The 18,851-nt window shown below is 47.1% G+C and overlaps 1 protein-coding gene across 4 annotated transcripts in view; it reads left to right on the top strand.

Moving 5' to 3' along the window:
• The window catches only part of LOC112564238 (nuclear hormone receptor HR96-like), a 210,326-nt gene that overhangs the window by 80,804 nt on the left and 110,671 nt on the right, over positions 1–18,851 (top strand). For all 4 annotated transcript variants that reach the window (XM_025238920.1, XM_025238917.1, XM_025238922.1 and 1 more), the window contains exon 2: positions 3,537–3,586. In XM_025238920.1, coding sequence (XP_025094705.1) covers positions 3,537–3,586 — 50 coding nt within the window. The remainder of the gene's footprint in view (positions 1–3,536; positions 3,587–18,851) is intronic.

An 18,851-nucleotide genomic window follows, 5' to 3' on the forward strand; every position in this document is an offset into this window, starting at 1 on the left:
CAAAAAAATAAAATAGTTAAAAAGAGTGGCATGGAGGTTTTTGCACGAAACTGTCTCGCACGCCGTTGTTTTCGCTGCTCGTCCAATCACCGCTCGCCGCGTGGTTCATCGATGATGGACCCAACCTACACCTGTCGATATACCTGTCTCGCGTGCAAGGGTCGTGGGAGAGAATTAAAGGGCGGCGTACCCATGACCTTCTTCCATCGCGGGGTTTCAGCAACAGGCAGGCTTGGAGACGACCTGAAGACTTGATCAACACAGGTCTGGAGGACTTACTTGAGGGTGGGGGTTGATTGCTGTATGCACCTGCACGTTTGATGCCCGGATATTGGTTTTGTAAAGGAGATCTTACGGGAGTTGCGACTACTGGTCACACTTTACCTCCGGCAGTCTGTTTTTGTCAAAGTCGCTTTCGTCAGATCATACAAAATAAATAAGAAGTAAAGATAACTGTACTTCAGTAAGAACGATTTTGAAGCCGTCTTGCGTGCAAGCTGAAGAATGATAAACTTGTTTGCTTATATTTGAAGAGGTCTTCCTGTCTTCATCGCCTGCTACACTAATTGTGTGTGTGTGTGTGCGCGCGCGCGCCCACTCTTGTGCTGTGCGTTTGTGTGTGTGTGTGCGGGTGTGTAAAACGGAATCACTCGAACTGTGCGCTAGAACGACTTATATGCAAGTACAGACAAGGAATATAGACAAAGTAGGTTTTTACAAGACACGTTCATTCTTTTTCCCTCTTACCTTCGCATTTGACGATACGGAAAACTTGCTTTTCTTCATTTCCATTTCTCTCATATTTTTAGCATTTGTATAAGTAGATAATATAGTATACTATGATGCTACGAGAGAGAACAGATGTGTGTGTGAAAGAGAGGAAAAGAGTTTCATCTTGAGGTGGTGACAAGAGCACCCATCCGTAAAGCCTTCACTGCACACGCGCCTGTTTGTTGTTGCACACAGTTCACTGTTTTTTCGCGTTCTGCGAACAGATGTTTTTTTTCCCTCTCTCACTATTTCCTTCTCTAGGACAGAATAGCACCCAGCGAGGATGTCCTGCCTGAAACTTTCATGACGCAGTGTCTTCACTGAAGTAGAAAATTTGCTCATCTAATCTCGGACCGGCGATACCACTCCCCGTTTATTCTCCCAGTTTCTAAAGCAAACACGAAGTTCTGATAGATGATCTGCTGTAAACAGTGGAACAGTGTGACTTGTTTCTGTCTCTAGTTCAACGGTTAGGTGGCGCTTGCTATCAGTACAATGAAAACCGGATGTCCTAGGTTCAGATATCGTCTCGGGCACACTGTTTTTATCTGCATGTGGCACCTTATTTATAGGGCCTGCTGTTTTGCCGTGCTGTATGTGTGATCTGGTGACTTGCTCATTTGATAATTTATCTCTACAGAGATATATATTAGACAGATGCCTAAGTAGGTGTAGATGTGAAGCACGGAACAAAAGTTTGTTAAAAGGCTAAGCGTTTGCCTATCTTGGTACAGTTTTGTGTATTGAATAAGTTTGTGATGGGTAGCGTTGAGGACGTTCCAGAGATGAGGAGGAATCCCTATATAGAAAAAAAAATTAAGGCAAAAAAAAAAACAACAACAAAAAAAACCAACAAAAAAAAAAACAACAAACAACAAAACAAAACAACACTCAGCTTTCTTGTTGTTAGGAAGCTTGACGATAGAAATATTATCATTATCATATAGGATGGAGACGCAGTCCTTTGTCCGTCTTGGTCATGTCACACCAAGTCCAGCGATTAAAACTGCCGAGGCGTTGCTTGACCTCGGGAAGAGAGGTTGTGGAGAGCAGTTGTAGGGCACACAAACTATAATGAATGACAGAATGTTATAATGGCAACGAGCATAGCAGAAGGTCATAATTCAGTAAAACGTTCGAGCATCGGGGCGTGAGACAGTGATCAATAACAAATAAAATCGCCCTTTAACAGGCAAACAAATGAGATCAGGTGGAGGCACGATGTCAGCCCGGTGTAAAGAGGCATGCAAAAATAATAGCCTCGCCGCGGGATACAAATAGGAGCAGCCCAGGTCGACAGGTCACCGTGTCCAGCTTTCAGAGGTATCTGTCCAAGGCGACCGAACACTCACTGGGTACCCGTCGTGTTCAGCTTCACCCGGCCTTGAGACACGACGAAGCCACCACTGGGTAAAAAGCCCGTTAGCTCAGGACGTTAGCTCTGTTCACAGAGTTGATGTCCTCTGTCTGATTCATCATCTGACCTGGAGCGGGATAGGATGAGATTTCTGCCTCTGGCCAACGTTTTAGCGTTGTAATGAATTGTTAGGGCACCTCTCCTGGAATAGTTGACCGAGAAATAATGCCTTTGTAGTGAGGGAGAGGAGATTTACATCGCCGTCACAAGAAAGCTGTACCTAGAAAAGTGTTGCTCTCAGACGCTTTTGCTTTTGATATTATTTTTATGTAGATATTTAGTTGGACTTAGCTTTCTTTACAGTGTCTTTTATGCACATTCCGTGTGTCAGTGAGAGAGAGATATATAATGTAAGTGAAAGAGAGATTCAGAAAGGAAGAACCACAATTTTTTGCTGTCTTTGCCAAGCATGTTGCCCACCACCCGTGCACAGTCGATCTTTTGGGAGACAGTGCGGGACTGGCGGGTTGGTGAGAGATGCTGTGACACCAGATTTCGTGTCGGAGCTGTGGACATCACAGTCACCGGTTGCGCCCTGTCTAGATGTGACACCAGGTGTCCAAGAGAGGCCGTCGGTTCCTCCAGCAGCGGATTCTTTCTCGCCTTGTAATAATTTCTCATGTGATGATCTAGCGTGATGCTCGGGCGCCATCTTTGTTGAATTTTTGCATCATTGTCAGGTTTTGTCAAATGCCCTTTTAAAGTCGGTTACGATATGTACGAGATCTCGTTGATGCTGTTTTTTTTTAATAGTGTGCCACAGTTGAAGATTTGTTCAAGTTTGCTCGAACGAAAACCTGTTTTTTGCTAGTATTTTGCCAGCGGTGTTGTTGAACCGATTCTGAACTACTTTCAGCGGGACTTTGCTTGGATGGATGAGTAGGGGTAAGGTTCTGTAGTTCATTAAAGTACTTTGCCTTGTAGAAGACGAGAGAATTTTACAAAAGGCTTCAACAAAACAGTGTTAAATATCAGTGATTATGATATCATTGCAGGAGAAACCCCCGTGAACTTGCTAGAACATAGTCGGAAAACCTTTAGTTTCCGCCTACACCAGGTGGTGGGTAGAGGAATGACCCATCAGGCCTCCTGACTTCCCTTCCCCGCCACACAATTACATGTGTTCTGGACTAACCCCAGCTGCTTTCACATTCACCAGTGCAAGACAATGTCGGGGTTTGTTCCGACTGACATGCTTCTAGCCTTTGAAAGACATGACAACTGACTTGCTCGTTACTGTCATTTCTTGAGAGAGAGTGAGTGAGTGAACATGATGTAGCTCATCCTCCAGCGATTGGTTGGCATCGGATGGCACACCGCTAATGACATGTTTTCTCTCGTGTTGCAGAGTTTGACTTGGAGCTCTTGGACCAGGAGTTGGACAAGATCGGAGGCACGGTAAGTGATCTTGTCACTGCTTGGACAGATTTTTGTCTAGTCTCTGACTTTTACCAGGTCTCCTTGTCAGCAGTAGTATTGTCATCATCGTCATCATCGTCATCATCAGGAACTCATCGAAATTATCTTCGTTGTTACTGATGATCATATTATGCTAAGATATCACCGCCGACAATATGTAGATATCAGTCTTGGTTTGAACAGCCACCGTTTCAAGCTTGTGGATGAAGCAAGGATGTGTAAACAGAAGGAAGTGTTTCTTGTCTGTCTGTTGTGAAAATAACGAAACGTCACGAACGCCGGCTGCATCATCTGTAAACACAGACAGACCTCGCCTGATTGTCATTGGAGAAAACCACGCACAAGACCTTACGGGGAAAGGACGAAGCAGTTGTATTGGACCAAGCGATCAAAGAGGTGGCTTCACAGTTATACATATACAGCTCCTGTTTAGTTTGTGTGATGGTGGGATGGGGTGGAAGGGAGCGGGTACTTTCCACTGTGAACTATACAGCATCATGTACATTGTGTTCTCATTTTCCAAGAAAACGTTTAGGATTGTTTTGAAAAAAAAAAAGACATCGATTGCACTTTCACCGACCTTTCTGAGAATGAAGCCGAGTCATTGTGAAGAGCGGTTTGATGCTGTCACGTTTGTTATTGAATGCTGGGCTTTTCTCGACATCATCATCATCGTTCCCTTGACTGATAGTAGAGGACAGGGAACATGCCTGCCCACCAGTGGTCAGGGCGACTGTATTGCGTAAGAAATCGTGATTTCCGATGTTTGTGTTGGTTTGACTTAACGATAAATTGTCACCCACGGTGTCGAAAGTACAAGTATGCTCATTTTTGTCCTAAATACAGAGCAGTGTAGACCAAAGTTTCTTTAGCATAATATGTGCTCAATTCTTTGTTTCGAGAGACGATGGGAATGCGACAGGAGTGTTTTGTTTCCTTGCTCACACGGACAAATACAGGCACACACTGACAGTTTCAGTTCACACAGTATTTTGGGTGTTCAGGAGATAGATATGTTCGACAGAAATATGCCGTTAAGCTTCAACGTCAGACAAACTTCGAAATTGTTCGAGCAATACAAGGATTCAACTCTTAAAAAAAAAAGTTTTTTTGGATTGGGTCCCTCCCTTTGCACCCATCCAAGTTGATCGTAAAGGGAGAAGAAACTGTTGCTAACCATCCGCTCACGTCCTACTAACCCTAACTTCGTGGCTACTAACCCTAACTTCGTGGTAACGTTGACCTTTTGTTGGGGTCACGTTGGGTGTCGCAGCTGTGGTTGCTGCGTACGTCGCCGTAGAAGTCGTCGACGGCAGGTGGTTCTCATGTTTATTTTCATGTTGGGAGAGTGTTTCTTCCACTTCCTCCTCAACTTCACGCTTTTTCTTCACGTTCGTAATTTGTGGCGCTGACGAAAGAGCGAGGCGCTGGAAGTCCAGAAGTAGTAACAGGAAGAGAGGGAGAGAGAAAACTCCCGGGTAGGACAGTATCACCACCGACCTTGAAGGCACGGCGCGAGCGTGAGTACTGGTGTACCAGGAAATGGTAGCTGCCTACCCCATTGTCATGTAATCATTAGGGTGTCTCGACTCGGCGACAGTGATTGGCCCGAAAGGTTAAACGAAGCCCCGAGCAGCTTCCTCAGCTTACGCTTGTTTACAGCCACATGTACAGAACTGCGTGTGTGCGTGCGTGTAGTTACTGTTTTGTATGTCAGAGATTTAAAAAAAAAACCAAAGTGATGAATAACGACGACCCTGGTGGCTTTCACTTTTGAGGAGCCAACCATCAGTCGGGCCGCTCGCCTCGTGCCTCGTATCTGCGCAGATACTTGCAGCTTGCGTTACATCACCGAGAGAAGCAGCCACACCCTGTCAGACTGTATGGTTTTGTTTGCAGGAGACTGCTACCCCCCACCTGCTGTGGTTGGCTTTTGTGTGTCTAGGATTTCCCCACAGACGGCTGCAGACCGTGCGGGGTCCGGTTACCAATCCGGACCCCGCCTAGACAAACGTTGTCAATTAGGTTTTAGTGCAAGGGATGGGGGAGGGCACAGACTCCTTCAAGATGGATGGAGGGCGCCGGGTCAAGAAGCTTTTATAAAAGGAAATTGCCAACGCGATCTTTTTCTCGGGGGGATGGGGAATGGGGAGCTTGTTTCAAGCCGGTCTCCTACTGGGGGTTTATGGTGAAGGTGGAGAGCAGAGGGTGCGTTATTTTTTTTAAACATTCTTTTCTTTGGTTTTTCAGCCGCAGAGAAGGCTTCGCACAGTTTTTCGTGACGCCACATAACCCAGGTTCCCCCTTCTGGGGCCGAGTTTTTGAAACAGATGTAAGGTTACCTCGAGGTTTGTCGTGGAGCGGAAACGTTGTGAGTCGTTAAATTGCCGAATTAAAAGGTCGGCGGATAATCTAGAGGCTCCGTCATGCATCCGTCCACAGCTATGGTCGCAGAGAGGTTGCGAAAGCTGTATGTACTGAGCATAGGTCAAGCTAACACAGGGGTACGAACCTACCTCAACTTATAACTACGGCCCCAAGGAGGAACTAGGATTGCAACACTTGCCGCTCCGCACATTTGGTCTTAATTCTTGCCCCTTCCAGGGCTGCTCCCGTTTTCCGTTTCAGCCCTTTTTCCACTATTTTTGCCGGTTGTTTTCTCATTTCATACTGCCGGAGGTCGTTGACTGTGGAAGTCAGGTGAATGTGGGTGTAGGTTAGCGCGCTCTGTCTCTCTCTCTCTCACACACACAATCAGTCTGAAGGCACTCCCCACTACTTCTTCACATGAGCGAGTTGCAGGTTTGGGCAACATGAAAATGAGTGTAGCAGATGATGGCAGCCTGTTGATGCTGCGAGTTCATTCTCTGGTGCATCTAGGTAAGGAGGGGTTGAGGAGAGAGAGAGACTGAAATAAATCCTCATCCTTCTTTCATCCCCCTCCACCTTGCCTTCAGTCTTGTTTTGCCACTCACTCGTTCCGGTGCGTGCCGGTGACGTCACTCATTCTTTATCTGAATTCTTGTCTAGTCATGGGCAAGGCGACTGCAGCTCCTTGTGCGTGTCCTCGTGACAAAGCAGTTCATCACCTCGCGCGACTTTAGACTTCAGACGATGCCATCAAGTACCCGCCTCAAGCAAAGTCTCAGAACTGTTTTTTTTTAAAGTAAATAGGAAAGAACAGTTTCCCCATCACTCACCCACTCTTTCTCTTATCCAGCATCGCAGCTTGCAGTGTAGTAGTAGATGTTGAGGTCTTGGTGGCAGGCGGGGTTATTTACCTGGAGAAATCACAGGTGTGTGGGTGTGGGTGCGTGGGTTGGTGCTCCAAGACCAGGTCGACACTTTGCCGTAATTACTTCTGATTTCTGAACGCTTGTAATCCTCTCCTTCTCCCCCTTGTGCGATGGACTCGCTTTTGGTATTGTTGTTTTGTTCACTCTTTCCGAACCTTCTTCACCGTCTTCGGCATCGGTCTCGAGCTGGAGCTAACAAGCCAGCATTTCCACTAAATTCTGAAAACAGTAATATACGTATATTTAAAGTGTACACGCATATAATTGTTCACTTAAGGTAAGGTAAATGACATCTTTATATTTTTTTTCTTTAGGTCGTTGGGTGTGTCTGTGTATGTTTGAGAAAAAGGCTTCACTTTTCTCGGGGTCATCGTTATGTGAGGATGGTGTCCATCTCTTCTCCCTCGCTGCCTTGCCTTCTCCAGCACCTTTACGTACCCTTTCCCGCCAGCTGGGGAAAAGGTTGGTGCGCTATGCGCTATACGGGAATCGAACCAGCTAGGGAAAGGTTGGTGCGCTACACAGGAATCGAACCAGCTCGGCTCTCAGTTGTTATTTGAAACGACATCATCACGACTACAAGAATTAAAATGCTGTTGTTAACCTACATGCTTAGCCTACGTGTCCTTCGCTACTCCAAATGACACTTTTTTTGGAGAGAGAGAAATAGAGAAATGAAACAGGCTTAGTCACTGGTGCAGTTGCTTTCTCTACTGATTAGCTGATAACCTTTTTAGTACCTCGGGGACGAGTAGAAGGTGAGAAGGACCTTCGCGCCTCACAACTGAGCGTCACCTGTCTTGGAAGGAGGCGGGAAAGAGTGCATGTCACATCTCTCTTGTCTCCTCCGCTCTTGCAGGTAGACTCGCACCGATACAGTTCAGTGTTCTGTACCGGAGGTCTCAACAGTCGCTGTGCATAGGTCTTCCGTTCTCTGCCACCTGCTGCACCTGAAGTCTGTGCACTGCACCTGTGTGCCTGCGCATGCTGTACCGAGGTCCTGTGTTCTCTGGCGACGGAGGTAAGAGTACGCGCGCACGCGTCTGAGGACTGGAAGACGAGGCGGCGGCGCCTTTTGTGCGCGCGTACTGTACGAGTTTATTGACGAGGCGGCTGACAGGTGACGGTACTCCATTACCCGCCGGCGCACAACCTACCCATACCCTCCTCCTAAGCTCCTTGTCTTTCCTCAGCGCTTTGGAGGCATTCTCTGGAAGTCAGGTCTCTTGTCGCTGGCGGAAGTTGGGGTCGCAGATCTGATTCTTTCGCTCGCCGCGTGTCACGTCGGAGTCAGAACCCGTGACTCTTTCACACCTGCCTGCGTCGAGTGGAGTACAGTTCTTGTAGGAGTGCTGGAAGAGGCGGAAACATGTTAAGTGGACACTTAGACTAGTTCTCTCGAGACCAACACGATGACCATGTGGACACAGCGTCAACTGGTAAGAACACGTGCCTGGCTCCTTGTGTGTGTGCGTGTCCTTGCGCCTTACACCGTTTGTTTGAACGTGCGCCGTCGCGTGCTGGTGGGCGGTGGGAGAGATGGGGCAGCAAGTCTCAAGAATTGTCTAGAGGGAGCGAGTTAACCGAACCGCTCAGGTGTAAGCTGTCAATTGTGTTGTACCTTTGCACTGTCAGAATTCACCTCACCGCCTGGTGACGGCTAGCGCAGGTGAGATACTGTTCACGGGGCTTCCTCCGCACGCTGTAAGCACCTGACCCTGTAATAAGGTTGTCCGATGGACCGGTTCATACCGAGCATCATGGCTTGCCAGTCGATGGCATAACACGCTGTAAAGTCACGTGCATTTATATTTTGTCCATCAACCCTGTTTTCTCTGTGCCGCTAGACATCCTGCTTGGTAGTCAATCGACTGTAATCGACTCCGTGATAGGCTACAAGCTGTTGCTTTATTGGAATGCTGGATTTATAACCCAAAACGGGTAGGGTGGGGTAGGAAGGCATTTAGGAGCTTGACATGCTGTGTGTAATTTTGTCTGCTGTTATCTTTGCGACAACGCCAATATGCTGCCATCGTGGATGCGCTCCGGTTGACATGGACTGCGTTATTTCTACCCGCTTTCCTACTAAAATAAAAAGTCAAACGGCCCTTCACTACAAATAAAGACCCACTCCGAGGCTGGACGTAGTAAGGTCAAGAGAGAGACAGTCGAGAGAATGACTTTGAGAGCCGCTGTGAAGTCGGTGCAGTGTCGGACTCCGCATTCAACCCACAGCGCCAGCGCGGACCCTTGGTTGGGCTCTGCCGCCTCACCTCTTTCTTCGCCCCTGGCCTTGCAGGTCGTCTTTCATTTCTATATTTAGCCTTAATTTGATGTGATGGCTACGGATGGGGGGTGGGGGGCGAACGCGTTATAAGAAAGATTGAAAATGCAGCGAAAGGGGTTAAGACCCTCCCTCTCTCTGTCACACCACACATACGTGCACGTGGGCATATTATAGGCAGCGAGCAGACGTAAGAATCTGAAGGACGTAGCAGCGTTAGTTCTGACCACCAGAAGATGTGTGAATAACCAATATGACGATCAGGAGTTGCACTGAGTTTGGCAGAGTAACGTCACGTGACCTGGAGGTTGACGAGAGATGTTTGAGAACAGCAGTATTAGGGATGAACTGGTAAATACATCAAACTCTTCTCAAACTGCTTTAGACATTCAGTTCCCTTGCTCGCGTTGCTTGATTTTATTTATTTATTTTGGAGAGAGATAGACTAAAGGTACAAAAGGGCCTTCGATTGCTCGGCAAGGAGCGGGTGACAGAGCGTTGTGCCTGAGACCAGACCCAGCCTTTTGTGGCGCGTGTCTGTTAATCTCGATTCGTCGACTCCGTACCAGTTGGGCGCAGGAAATGGCATCGACAGTTTGGTATTTGACTGCCTCTGGGGATGGGGATCGCATTTCGTAAGCAAGCAATTTGTCGCAGGGTAGTTGTCAGGTCTGTGGAGCGTTGTTGATGAGAGCGAGAGTACACTTGAGAGACTGGGAGGCAGTTTAGGGAAAGTGGGTACAGGGTGGTGGGGTTTGTTTGGGTGAGAAATGGAATGCGAGGAGACCTAAGTATATATAATCGTTAAGTTTTTTTAAAAGTTTTGGTTAAGATGATTCATGACTGTACCTTTGTATGCGGCCGACACATGGAAAGCTATTCACGCATTTTGACGCAGCATAGAGAACAGCGCCACACGTGTGCATGTGCGCGCATGCGGGACAAAGAATATAGGTTGTAGGCATTTGTTTGAAAGTATCTCCCATCCGTAACCTTTCTGCATTGTTGACACACGCGCTAAGTTCTGAGAGACGATGTCTTGTGGCGAGTTGACGGACCGACTCATTCCTTCTCCTCTAGCTTTGTCGGCCAGAGGAATGTCGTGGAGGAATGTGGCGGAGGGTGGAGAAGATGTGTGCATGTGCGTGTGTATGTGCCGGCGCGCGTGTGTTTAAACACTTTAAACGCACAGATGTGTTGAGGCAGCTTGCTCGCTCTCTTTTGACAGTTTGCAAAGGTGCCTCCTTCTGACATCCTTGTGAAAACATTCATTCATTCGTCAGGGCTGGTACCGCTCGTTAGTGGGAGCACATAGACGCAGCAGCTGACAAGGTCCTCCACTTATGCTGGTCTTGGGCGATAATGAGCCAGAGCTGCACGTTACCACCAGTCCACCCCTTCACGTTCATAAGCTAGTTCTTTCTCTGGCCACCGCAGTCCAAAGAGCTTTGAAGACAGTCTTCGACAAGGTGTGCAAAATGGGCGTGTACGTGTATTTTAGAGGAGTTTATGAACCAATGAGCAATGCCTTCTACTCTCTGTCTTGCAAACCACGCGCTCTTGAAACCTCGACATTGCCATGTTCAAAATGGCAAAAACAAAAAAGAAAGTTGATTTGGGAGAAATGCAAACTAGAGTGATAGAGAGATACTCATAATGTTAGAAAAAGTGAGCAGAGAGAAACAAATGTTTTTCCAGCTTTCATCATCCTATACGCCTAAACTTTTATCTGTGGATAATATAACACAAAATATGATTATTGTTATATTTATATTAGCTCAGAGAAAGCAAAAATGATCAGACAATTCCACATTATCAGACGTTTCAAACGGTTTTGATAGATTTCTAAAGATCAAGTCTTCTCAATTGCGGATTCCGGAATAAACGGCCAGCAACACGACCAGGGGCCATTGTTGGGTAGGAAACTGTAGGGTGCGCATGCGTCAGCAGCTCGTCCCGGCTTAGCAAGACACTAGGCCGGGGAAGCAGTCTTAAAATTTTAAGAAATAACTTGCTTAAGGAGTTAAAATGACCCTCACTACACGCTTTTTCGCCATCTTAGGTTAAGACAATTTTCTCAGCTTGACCGCAGTCATAACTCAAGTTAAGACCGTGTATGCAACGCACCCAACTTGTCCATCTGACGGTTGGGGTGCAGTAGGTTGCAGCTGTCGCCATTCATTATTCAATAAGGGTGTAGTGGCTGACTTGATGACACGGCTGTTAGGGGGAGTGCCGTGGATCAAAGTGAAACATAATCGTCTTATTGTTCTTTCATTGCACCGTCCCCTACATCTCTCTCCCCTCTCACCGCCTGTCAGGAGTTAGTGCATGGGTTTACCGCTAGCGAGCGAGGATGACCACAACACCATCTTCGTTTGTGCTGCGGCCAACAGCTGTTGTGCTCGCTGAACTGGGGGAAGACGGGGAAATAAAGGCTGGGGTGGGAAATGTGGAGAAAAGTCAATGAGGGAGGCGTAATGCGTAGATTGAAGTGAGGTTGGGGGATAGGGATGGGGATGCTGAAGGGAGAGGAGGGGGAGGGCGAGAAGACGCGTTACTAAGCGAAGTAACTCTTATTCCATGGCTACCCTCCCTCATTTCTGTCCATGTTGCACTGTGATTTGAAACTAACCTTAAAGTGAGTCAGCGAAGTGTTGTTGGAGCGCAAATCATTTTGTCAGAGGAGTGCTATAGCTCATCTTACTTTGGCACTTTCGTGCGTAGATACTCTGGTTTTTACATTCTTTATTGTAAGAAATGCTTACAGCAGCGATTTCATGTTAAAATGATATTGTTGTCACCGAGACACTACCCGAGACGTGACCTGAGTTATCTCAGCATGTTTAACTACCCCAACTAATCGGTATTTTATCGGAAGTGTTCCCTTCCGATAACTTTCTCCCGGCAAGGGTAAATATGGCGGAGGTTTAATTTTTCTAGACTTAACTAATTGGACAGATATAATATTACTGAACTGATTTGTAAATACTAATTGTATTGAATTCGTTATATAAGAGTACAAGATATCATAAGTAAAAACGAATCTGAAGTTTACAGTCCATATTGTACTTACCACTGATCTCTGCTGGTTATTTCCTAATGTTTTTGCCATCTAATACTTGCTCGAGGAACTTCATTTCTTCAAAATAAACTGACTTTCCATAGCTTCTTCCTGTTCCGTATTTTGTAATGTTTCCCGTTTTGGTTGTGCTTCTGATCCAGAAACACGTGGACATTAATTCCCCCTTTTATCGGGAATTTCCCACCATTCCGGTCGATGAGGTAGATGACCTCTTCAGTGTCTCTTCAGTGTCTCATAAACCAGGAATTAACTTTGCTAGTTACTTTCCCACCGAATATGTCCTGCTGTTTTTTTTTATATATATATACAATTGAAAACAACAGTCTCTTAAATAATTTATTTGTGCGTCGTCCTATTGAAAATCTAGTTTCAATTGTGCGTAGTTGTCTGAAAAATATTGGTGTCGGCTGGTGAGAGGGTGGAACAGTGATGCAGGTACAAGTCGAGGTATTACACCTGTAGTTTGTGGACGACACAATCATGTGAAGGCTTGAGTTGCCTCCTGTCAGTCTTGAGTCAGGAGGCTTAGCATGTGACAGAAGAGGTCACTCAGGAGGAGAAGTATTGTTGATACGTACAGTGAGAGAACTTCACGACGGGAGGCAGGGCGCCTTCTCACTCGCGTGTCCTTTTGCTTTTGCGCGCGCGCGTGTGTACGTACATGCGTGCTTCAAAACTTAATTCGACTCAAAGACTTTGGTAAGTTCATTCATCGTTTTGTTTTATCCGTGCGTCATTGAAAGCTAGCAGCTGAATTGAAACAGTTGAAAGGTCGTCTTTGTTACAGGCATGGTAATTGTATAATTATCACTTATAACTATCGTGATTGACTTAGTCTTGACATGCGTTGCGGCACACAAGAGCAAAGGAATTCGGGGTTGCCAAGTGCCGTCACGAGCATCCTGCGGCAGCTTCTCAGAAGCAGGAAGCTGTTTTTTCTTGCTCTGGAAATTTTCCCGTGGACTTATTCAAAGAACACCGTTGATGTAAAGTCTGCTCTTATCTGGCCTGGTTTTAAGTTGCAATGGGGGCGATAGTGTGTGTGTGTGGAGGATAAGGGGGTGTGGGCACGTGCGTGGCTGTGTGCGTCAACATGTATTAGTAGTGTGTTTAATTGTCGTAGTTCCGTGCCCAACTGTGCCTTCCTGTATGTATGCTGGCATCTGCATGCCCGTGCAAGTTGGCATGTGCGTTACGTCATTTGCTTGTGTGCACGAGAGCGCGTTAACGCGTACGACGGCGGTCGGTCCTCTCTCACGAATCCTGTACTCTTTGTTCTCATAAAGTCTTGTTCCAAGCCCACAAAGCCTTAAAGTGTCTTGCGAACCTCCATTGCTCCCCCTCCTCCATTCATCCATGCACAGTTTTCTACATTTGTCGTCGCTTCCGCTCATTGGGGGGAGTTGTTGAAGAGCCTTGCTGAATTTAGCTTTTACGACAAACGAGGCTTGTGCGTTCGAAAATAGAGCGGCCTGCTGCCTTGTCCATTAAGCAGTTGCCGTACCTTGCGAGCTCATTAAGCCTGACTCGCCGCTGTCGCCTGTAAGTACAGCTCGAGTGACCACCTGCCTACCGCGGCTATTGTAGTCGCCCGACACTCCACCTTATCGCTGTGTTTGCATCTTGCGCTCTTGATGTCGTGGTAACAGCCACCTCACCCAGGGGCACGTCTAACGAGTGGGTTAGTGTTTATTGCGGTGTCCGCTGGGATACTTCCCCTCGTTTGAAGCGGCTGATGGGCGCCGTAACATGCGTGCACACGCCTTTATATTGCTTCCTTCTACATTCTCATCAACGTCACTGACTAATGTTTCCTCCGCCCGTGTGTGTGTGAAGAGAGAGAATGCTTCAGCCTGGATCAACGCGTAACGACTGTATTCACTTCCCATGTACCGAAAGTAGACACTAAACTTGTAATTGTTCAGGGTAGGCATCGACTTAAAATGTACCTACCCGCTTCCCCCCCACCTTCCCTCCCAGCCGATGACGGCCTCCAGTGCAGGGTGCAGACAAACACCTCTTCTATCCGCAATCCTGGCTCCTGAGCGTGACTGTGGCACGGAGGCCCCTTATCTGATGTCGTTTGTCTCCTGGCTGTGCCGTCGAAGTCCGGCGAAATTGCCCTCTGCAGGCTGGCGATTACGTTGGTGCCAGAAGTTAAAAAAACAAAAACAAAGCAACAACAGCAGGCATCCTTTCTGTGGTCTTCAGTCTGATGGCAGCTGGTGCACGGACGAAGGAGACGGGTTAATATAACCTGCCGCCTGGCATCAGCGGGCTTAGGGTTTGGTAGAAGTGTAGGGTTTGAAAAAGCCCAAGAAAAGAAAGTAGAGTGGAGAGTGCACGGGAAGTATTTTGAGCGTTGACGAGATCGCTCTGACTTCCCTTCTTCCCCTGAACAACAAAAGATGAGCGAGAAGAGAAATAGAATTTTCGTGCCTGACATGGTCCTTAATCTTGAAGACATTAGCCAGAATTCTTGCTAGATTGTGGGATGGGCTGCTGTACTTCCATTCCTTTGTTGCCTTCTTGCCTGTCGACTGGGTTTTGATATATTCGTTTAAAAAGACATTTTTTGAGAAGGTAAAAAGAAGGCACGAAGGTATAATATTTGCACAGAAAACATTACGTTCTACAAAATATGACACAACGGTGCACAGTAAAGACTGCGTATAAGTCGATCATCACCACAACGACAACACCACAGTGCATGCAATACGTCACCACACAACACAGGACGTGTCGCTCATTATTTCCTCACAACGCAGGACGTCATCAAAACACCGGAACTGCTACTCAATACGTCACCACAACACGGGACGTCCCACTCAATACGTCACCACACCACGCACGCTGTGCCACTCGGTACGTCACCACAACACAGGATGAGGAGAATCGGCGCTCCGTGGATTTGTTATTTTGTTGTGGTCATGATGTGGATAGGTTGTTTATTCATGTTTACATGTGCATCTTCCGCGTTTGCTCCCCTCCTCTGTTTTGCACCGAGACTTGTATACAGCAATGTTGTAACGTGCGAAGTGATTAGATAGATCTTTGGGCTGGATTTCCACTCTGGGGTGCTTTACTCCACCTTGAGTTGTAGTGAATAAACGTTTTGCTATTTAGTATGATAATATTTCCTCATATTCTCAAACTTTTTGAATATATTCTCAGTGTTCTGCTGATGACTCCCATGTTTTCTGGAGCCGTCACCGTGAGATCTGCAGTGATCGCCCTTTACTTCCGGAATGCAGTGAATCTTCGCCTTTGTTTTTCGTTCTCCATCTTTGTAACTATTTATTTCGTAGATCCTGCTCAGCGCAATACGCTTGTCTATTGGCAGAGATACTGCGCCACAGAAATGACCGTTAGTGTTCTTACTACATGTCACTCAGTACATCACCGCAAGAGGGCGTGTTACCCACCGTCACCACACGGCACCCAGGACTTGTCATTCGGTAAGTCACCGCACACCACTATCAAGACTGTTTTCTTGTGTAATGTTAGCCAGCGTTCCTTGCTAAATATTTGTATTTGTTAGCACCACAGGGGGTTTCCCTCATGTGCTCCTGATATACGGACCGCTTGCTTTACCATGCGCAGGGGCAAGACCTTGGGGGGAGTGGGGAAACTTCTTGGATGTTCCCCCCCCCTCATGCCTTTAAGCGTTGACTTTGTTTTTGCTTCACTTCTTGTATCCGGCATCTGGTTTCATCGGCTAGGCAAGGGCGGAAAAGGAATTTCAGTTTTGCTCATTTGTTCTCTGACAATACCTGTCTTTGTTGTACGCAGTGTTTACGTCAAGATCTAGCTTGGTGTTGAAAACTACGGCCTCGGTGTCTGTCGGCCATGCCGTACTACGTCCCAACGCTCTCAGCGGCGGAAGGGGCTGGCTTGAGGGGTTGGCAGCGTGAGGAGGGATAAAACAGTTGGAGAGTAGGGTATGAGGTGGGGGAGTTGGTCTCTACACATCTAGGTTTTTATCTGTTCGTGGCAAAGACAGAGCCACGCAGCGCAGAAAAAGTCAGGTTCGGTTGGCATGAAACTTTTTTTCTTTAATAAACCCAAGCAAAGCATTCTGGGACTTCGTTAACGCGAGGTGGAAGGGAAAGAGGGAAAGAAAAGAAAGCAATCAACTTGTGCGTGGTGTCTTTTTTTCCAACCTGGAAATGCTGGTTTGAGAACTTTTTTCCCTACCTACTTTAATGCTCCTCCATGTCCCCTACCCCTACCCTTTCTTCAGTTATCGTCACCCTAGTGTTTTTGTGTTGGCTGGTGTGAAAGTTCAGTCTTACAAGTTGCGAGCTCACAACATATACGCGCACTACAGTCCGGGGTTGCTATAAATAGTAACTAGCCCTGCTTCCTGCAGTCTCCCAGGATGCTGCGACTGTTAGAAAGCGTGCGCGTGCGTCTTCGGGCAGCGCGTGCTTTGTTCCTTTCCTCCCAGTTAACGACTGATGTTACTGCTTTCCACTCCCGACCGCCGTTCTTTCTCTCTCTCATCGTCGCTTTCATCATGTTCTTGTCGTCGGCGTGGTTTCCTTACCGAGTGCCAAGTTGACGTCAGGTCTGGTGGCGTGTTTGTGAAGACGGGCGGCCCGTGGCCTTGTGGCTAAGTCGAGAAAAGCGGAAAAAAGACGTTGATAGAATCTGGGTGGAGGCTGGATGGGAAGAGCTTGCGAGAAACGAGGTAGGGGCGGCAGGAAGATGAATGAAGCAGGGGAATGTGGCGATAAGATGTCCGAGATAAAAGATGCGTCATAGCAGGGGAACAGAAGGTAGGCTTTGTTGTGTGTGTGTTGCTTGGGGGTAAACATTGCGCACATCAAAGTAAATTACAATAAATTTTGACCTCCTCATTATCTAAAATACCTTAATGTGTGCCATCACCCAAGTGTCAAAGGGATACTCCGTGTTTCAGCCATTTCCCCACCCCTTTTTCGTATTAGGTTGCTGCATCTCACCGCAAAAATCAGCCATGTTGGTTACACGCACTTTTCACCCCCATGCTTTGGTCGGCCAGCTGTCGACAGACTGTGAGGGTCTGGGGGTGGCCAGTCGGGACGCGCCCTGGGCTTCGGAGGTGAATAATGAATGTAAATCTCGCGTGTCCTCCCCGTAAGGTGTCCGATCTGGTTGTATGCACATGTTTGGTTATTAATGGTCTAGATACCGAGGTCTTTTGGTCATTTCCTGCCTGAAGATGTTGGCGACATAACCATCCATATAATTAAATATGGTAGAAGAGTGGAGTTTAAAGCCTGTGCTGTTTGTGTACTTTAAAGTACTATATATTATTCTGCTCTCAAACACTAATAAGTTTGAATGTGTGTGTGTCGACAGCAGATACCAGTGACAGCTGTTTGATCAATAGAGCGTGTTAGCTAATCGTTGTTTGATAAACAACATGCAGCATGTGAATACAAACACGCCTACACACTCTATTCCCAAGCGGGGATTTAGGGACTTACAAACAATCCACTCCCCTCTCGCATAGCCCGCTTAGAAAAACAAAAACACCCCGAAAATTACCCCTGATTAACAAGGGCAGGGTTAAGGTCGGTATGTTTTTTTTTTTTTTTAAAAAAAGAGCTGACCTGATTTATCTTCGCCATTGCGATAGACGGATAGAGTATGTGTATTTTGGGGAGAGTGTTATAACATTGGTGAGCCACTCCTTGAAACTCAGCCACTGGCTGGCCTCCTCCAATGGAAGTGGTTGTCCAGAATGCCGATGGAGTTGTTTGTGGGCTGCAGCGAGGCTTGCTGTGGGTGTGACGTGTAGCACCCCTCCTCTCCCGGCCTAGAGGCGGCGTCTGGAGTGATGGAAAGGTGTTGCACCGGCAGGACCTCGCACCGGGCAACCACGCACTGCGCTACCTTTGACTTCCAAGACGAGCCAACTCCTGAAGGCCCAAAGTAGAAGGCGTGCACGAGTGCCCTCCCTTTCTTGAATAGCACCAGCATGCCGGTGTGCTCCACGTAGTTACAGGTAGTCGGTCCTTGTAGTACCACAAGCCTTTCTGACGACATCGTCAGCTGAAGGATGTCATTGTCATGCTTCAGGTACTTTGGATAGCATCATGCAACAGGCCACGCGAACATTTCTGTTGCAGGCAGGTGCCATCATTGAACAGACCCCACAGACCATGTCGTCGTGCAATAGCGCAAACGACATCGATAGCTGCAGGCACTCGTCGTTGTCGTAAAGGCTATTTACTAACGGGTGGCGAATTTTGGGTATGTGACGTACTATTCCCTCTCTACATTCTGGACGTTTCCGTCCCACCTATTGACACTTCTTCTTCGCCACCCTCTCCAGTAAAACTCTGGAATGGGATGATAATGGACTCAGAAGTAGGATGAAACCAGCAGAAGATAGAAGAACTCGATGCTTACAGTATTTTGGTTGTCTCGGGGAAATTGTAATTTCACTCCTGTTCACCGTAAAAGAGTGTCTGAGGTCCACATTAATCCCCTGCTTTTTTCTTTTCACTGTCGCGTGTCTGTTTAGTTTCCCAAACAGCAGTGCCAGCATTGCCCTATGCAGTTATATTTCAAAAAGCATTACTGGCA

This window comes from Pomacea canaliculata, linkage group LG5 (genome assembly GCF_003073045.1).
Source record: "Pomacea canaliculata isolate SZHN2017 linkage group LG5, ASM307304v1, whole genome shotgun sequence".
NCBI lineage: Eukaryota > Metazoa > Mollusca > Gastropoda > Architaenioglossa > Ampullariidae > Pomacea > Pomacea canaliculata.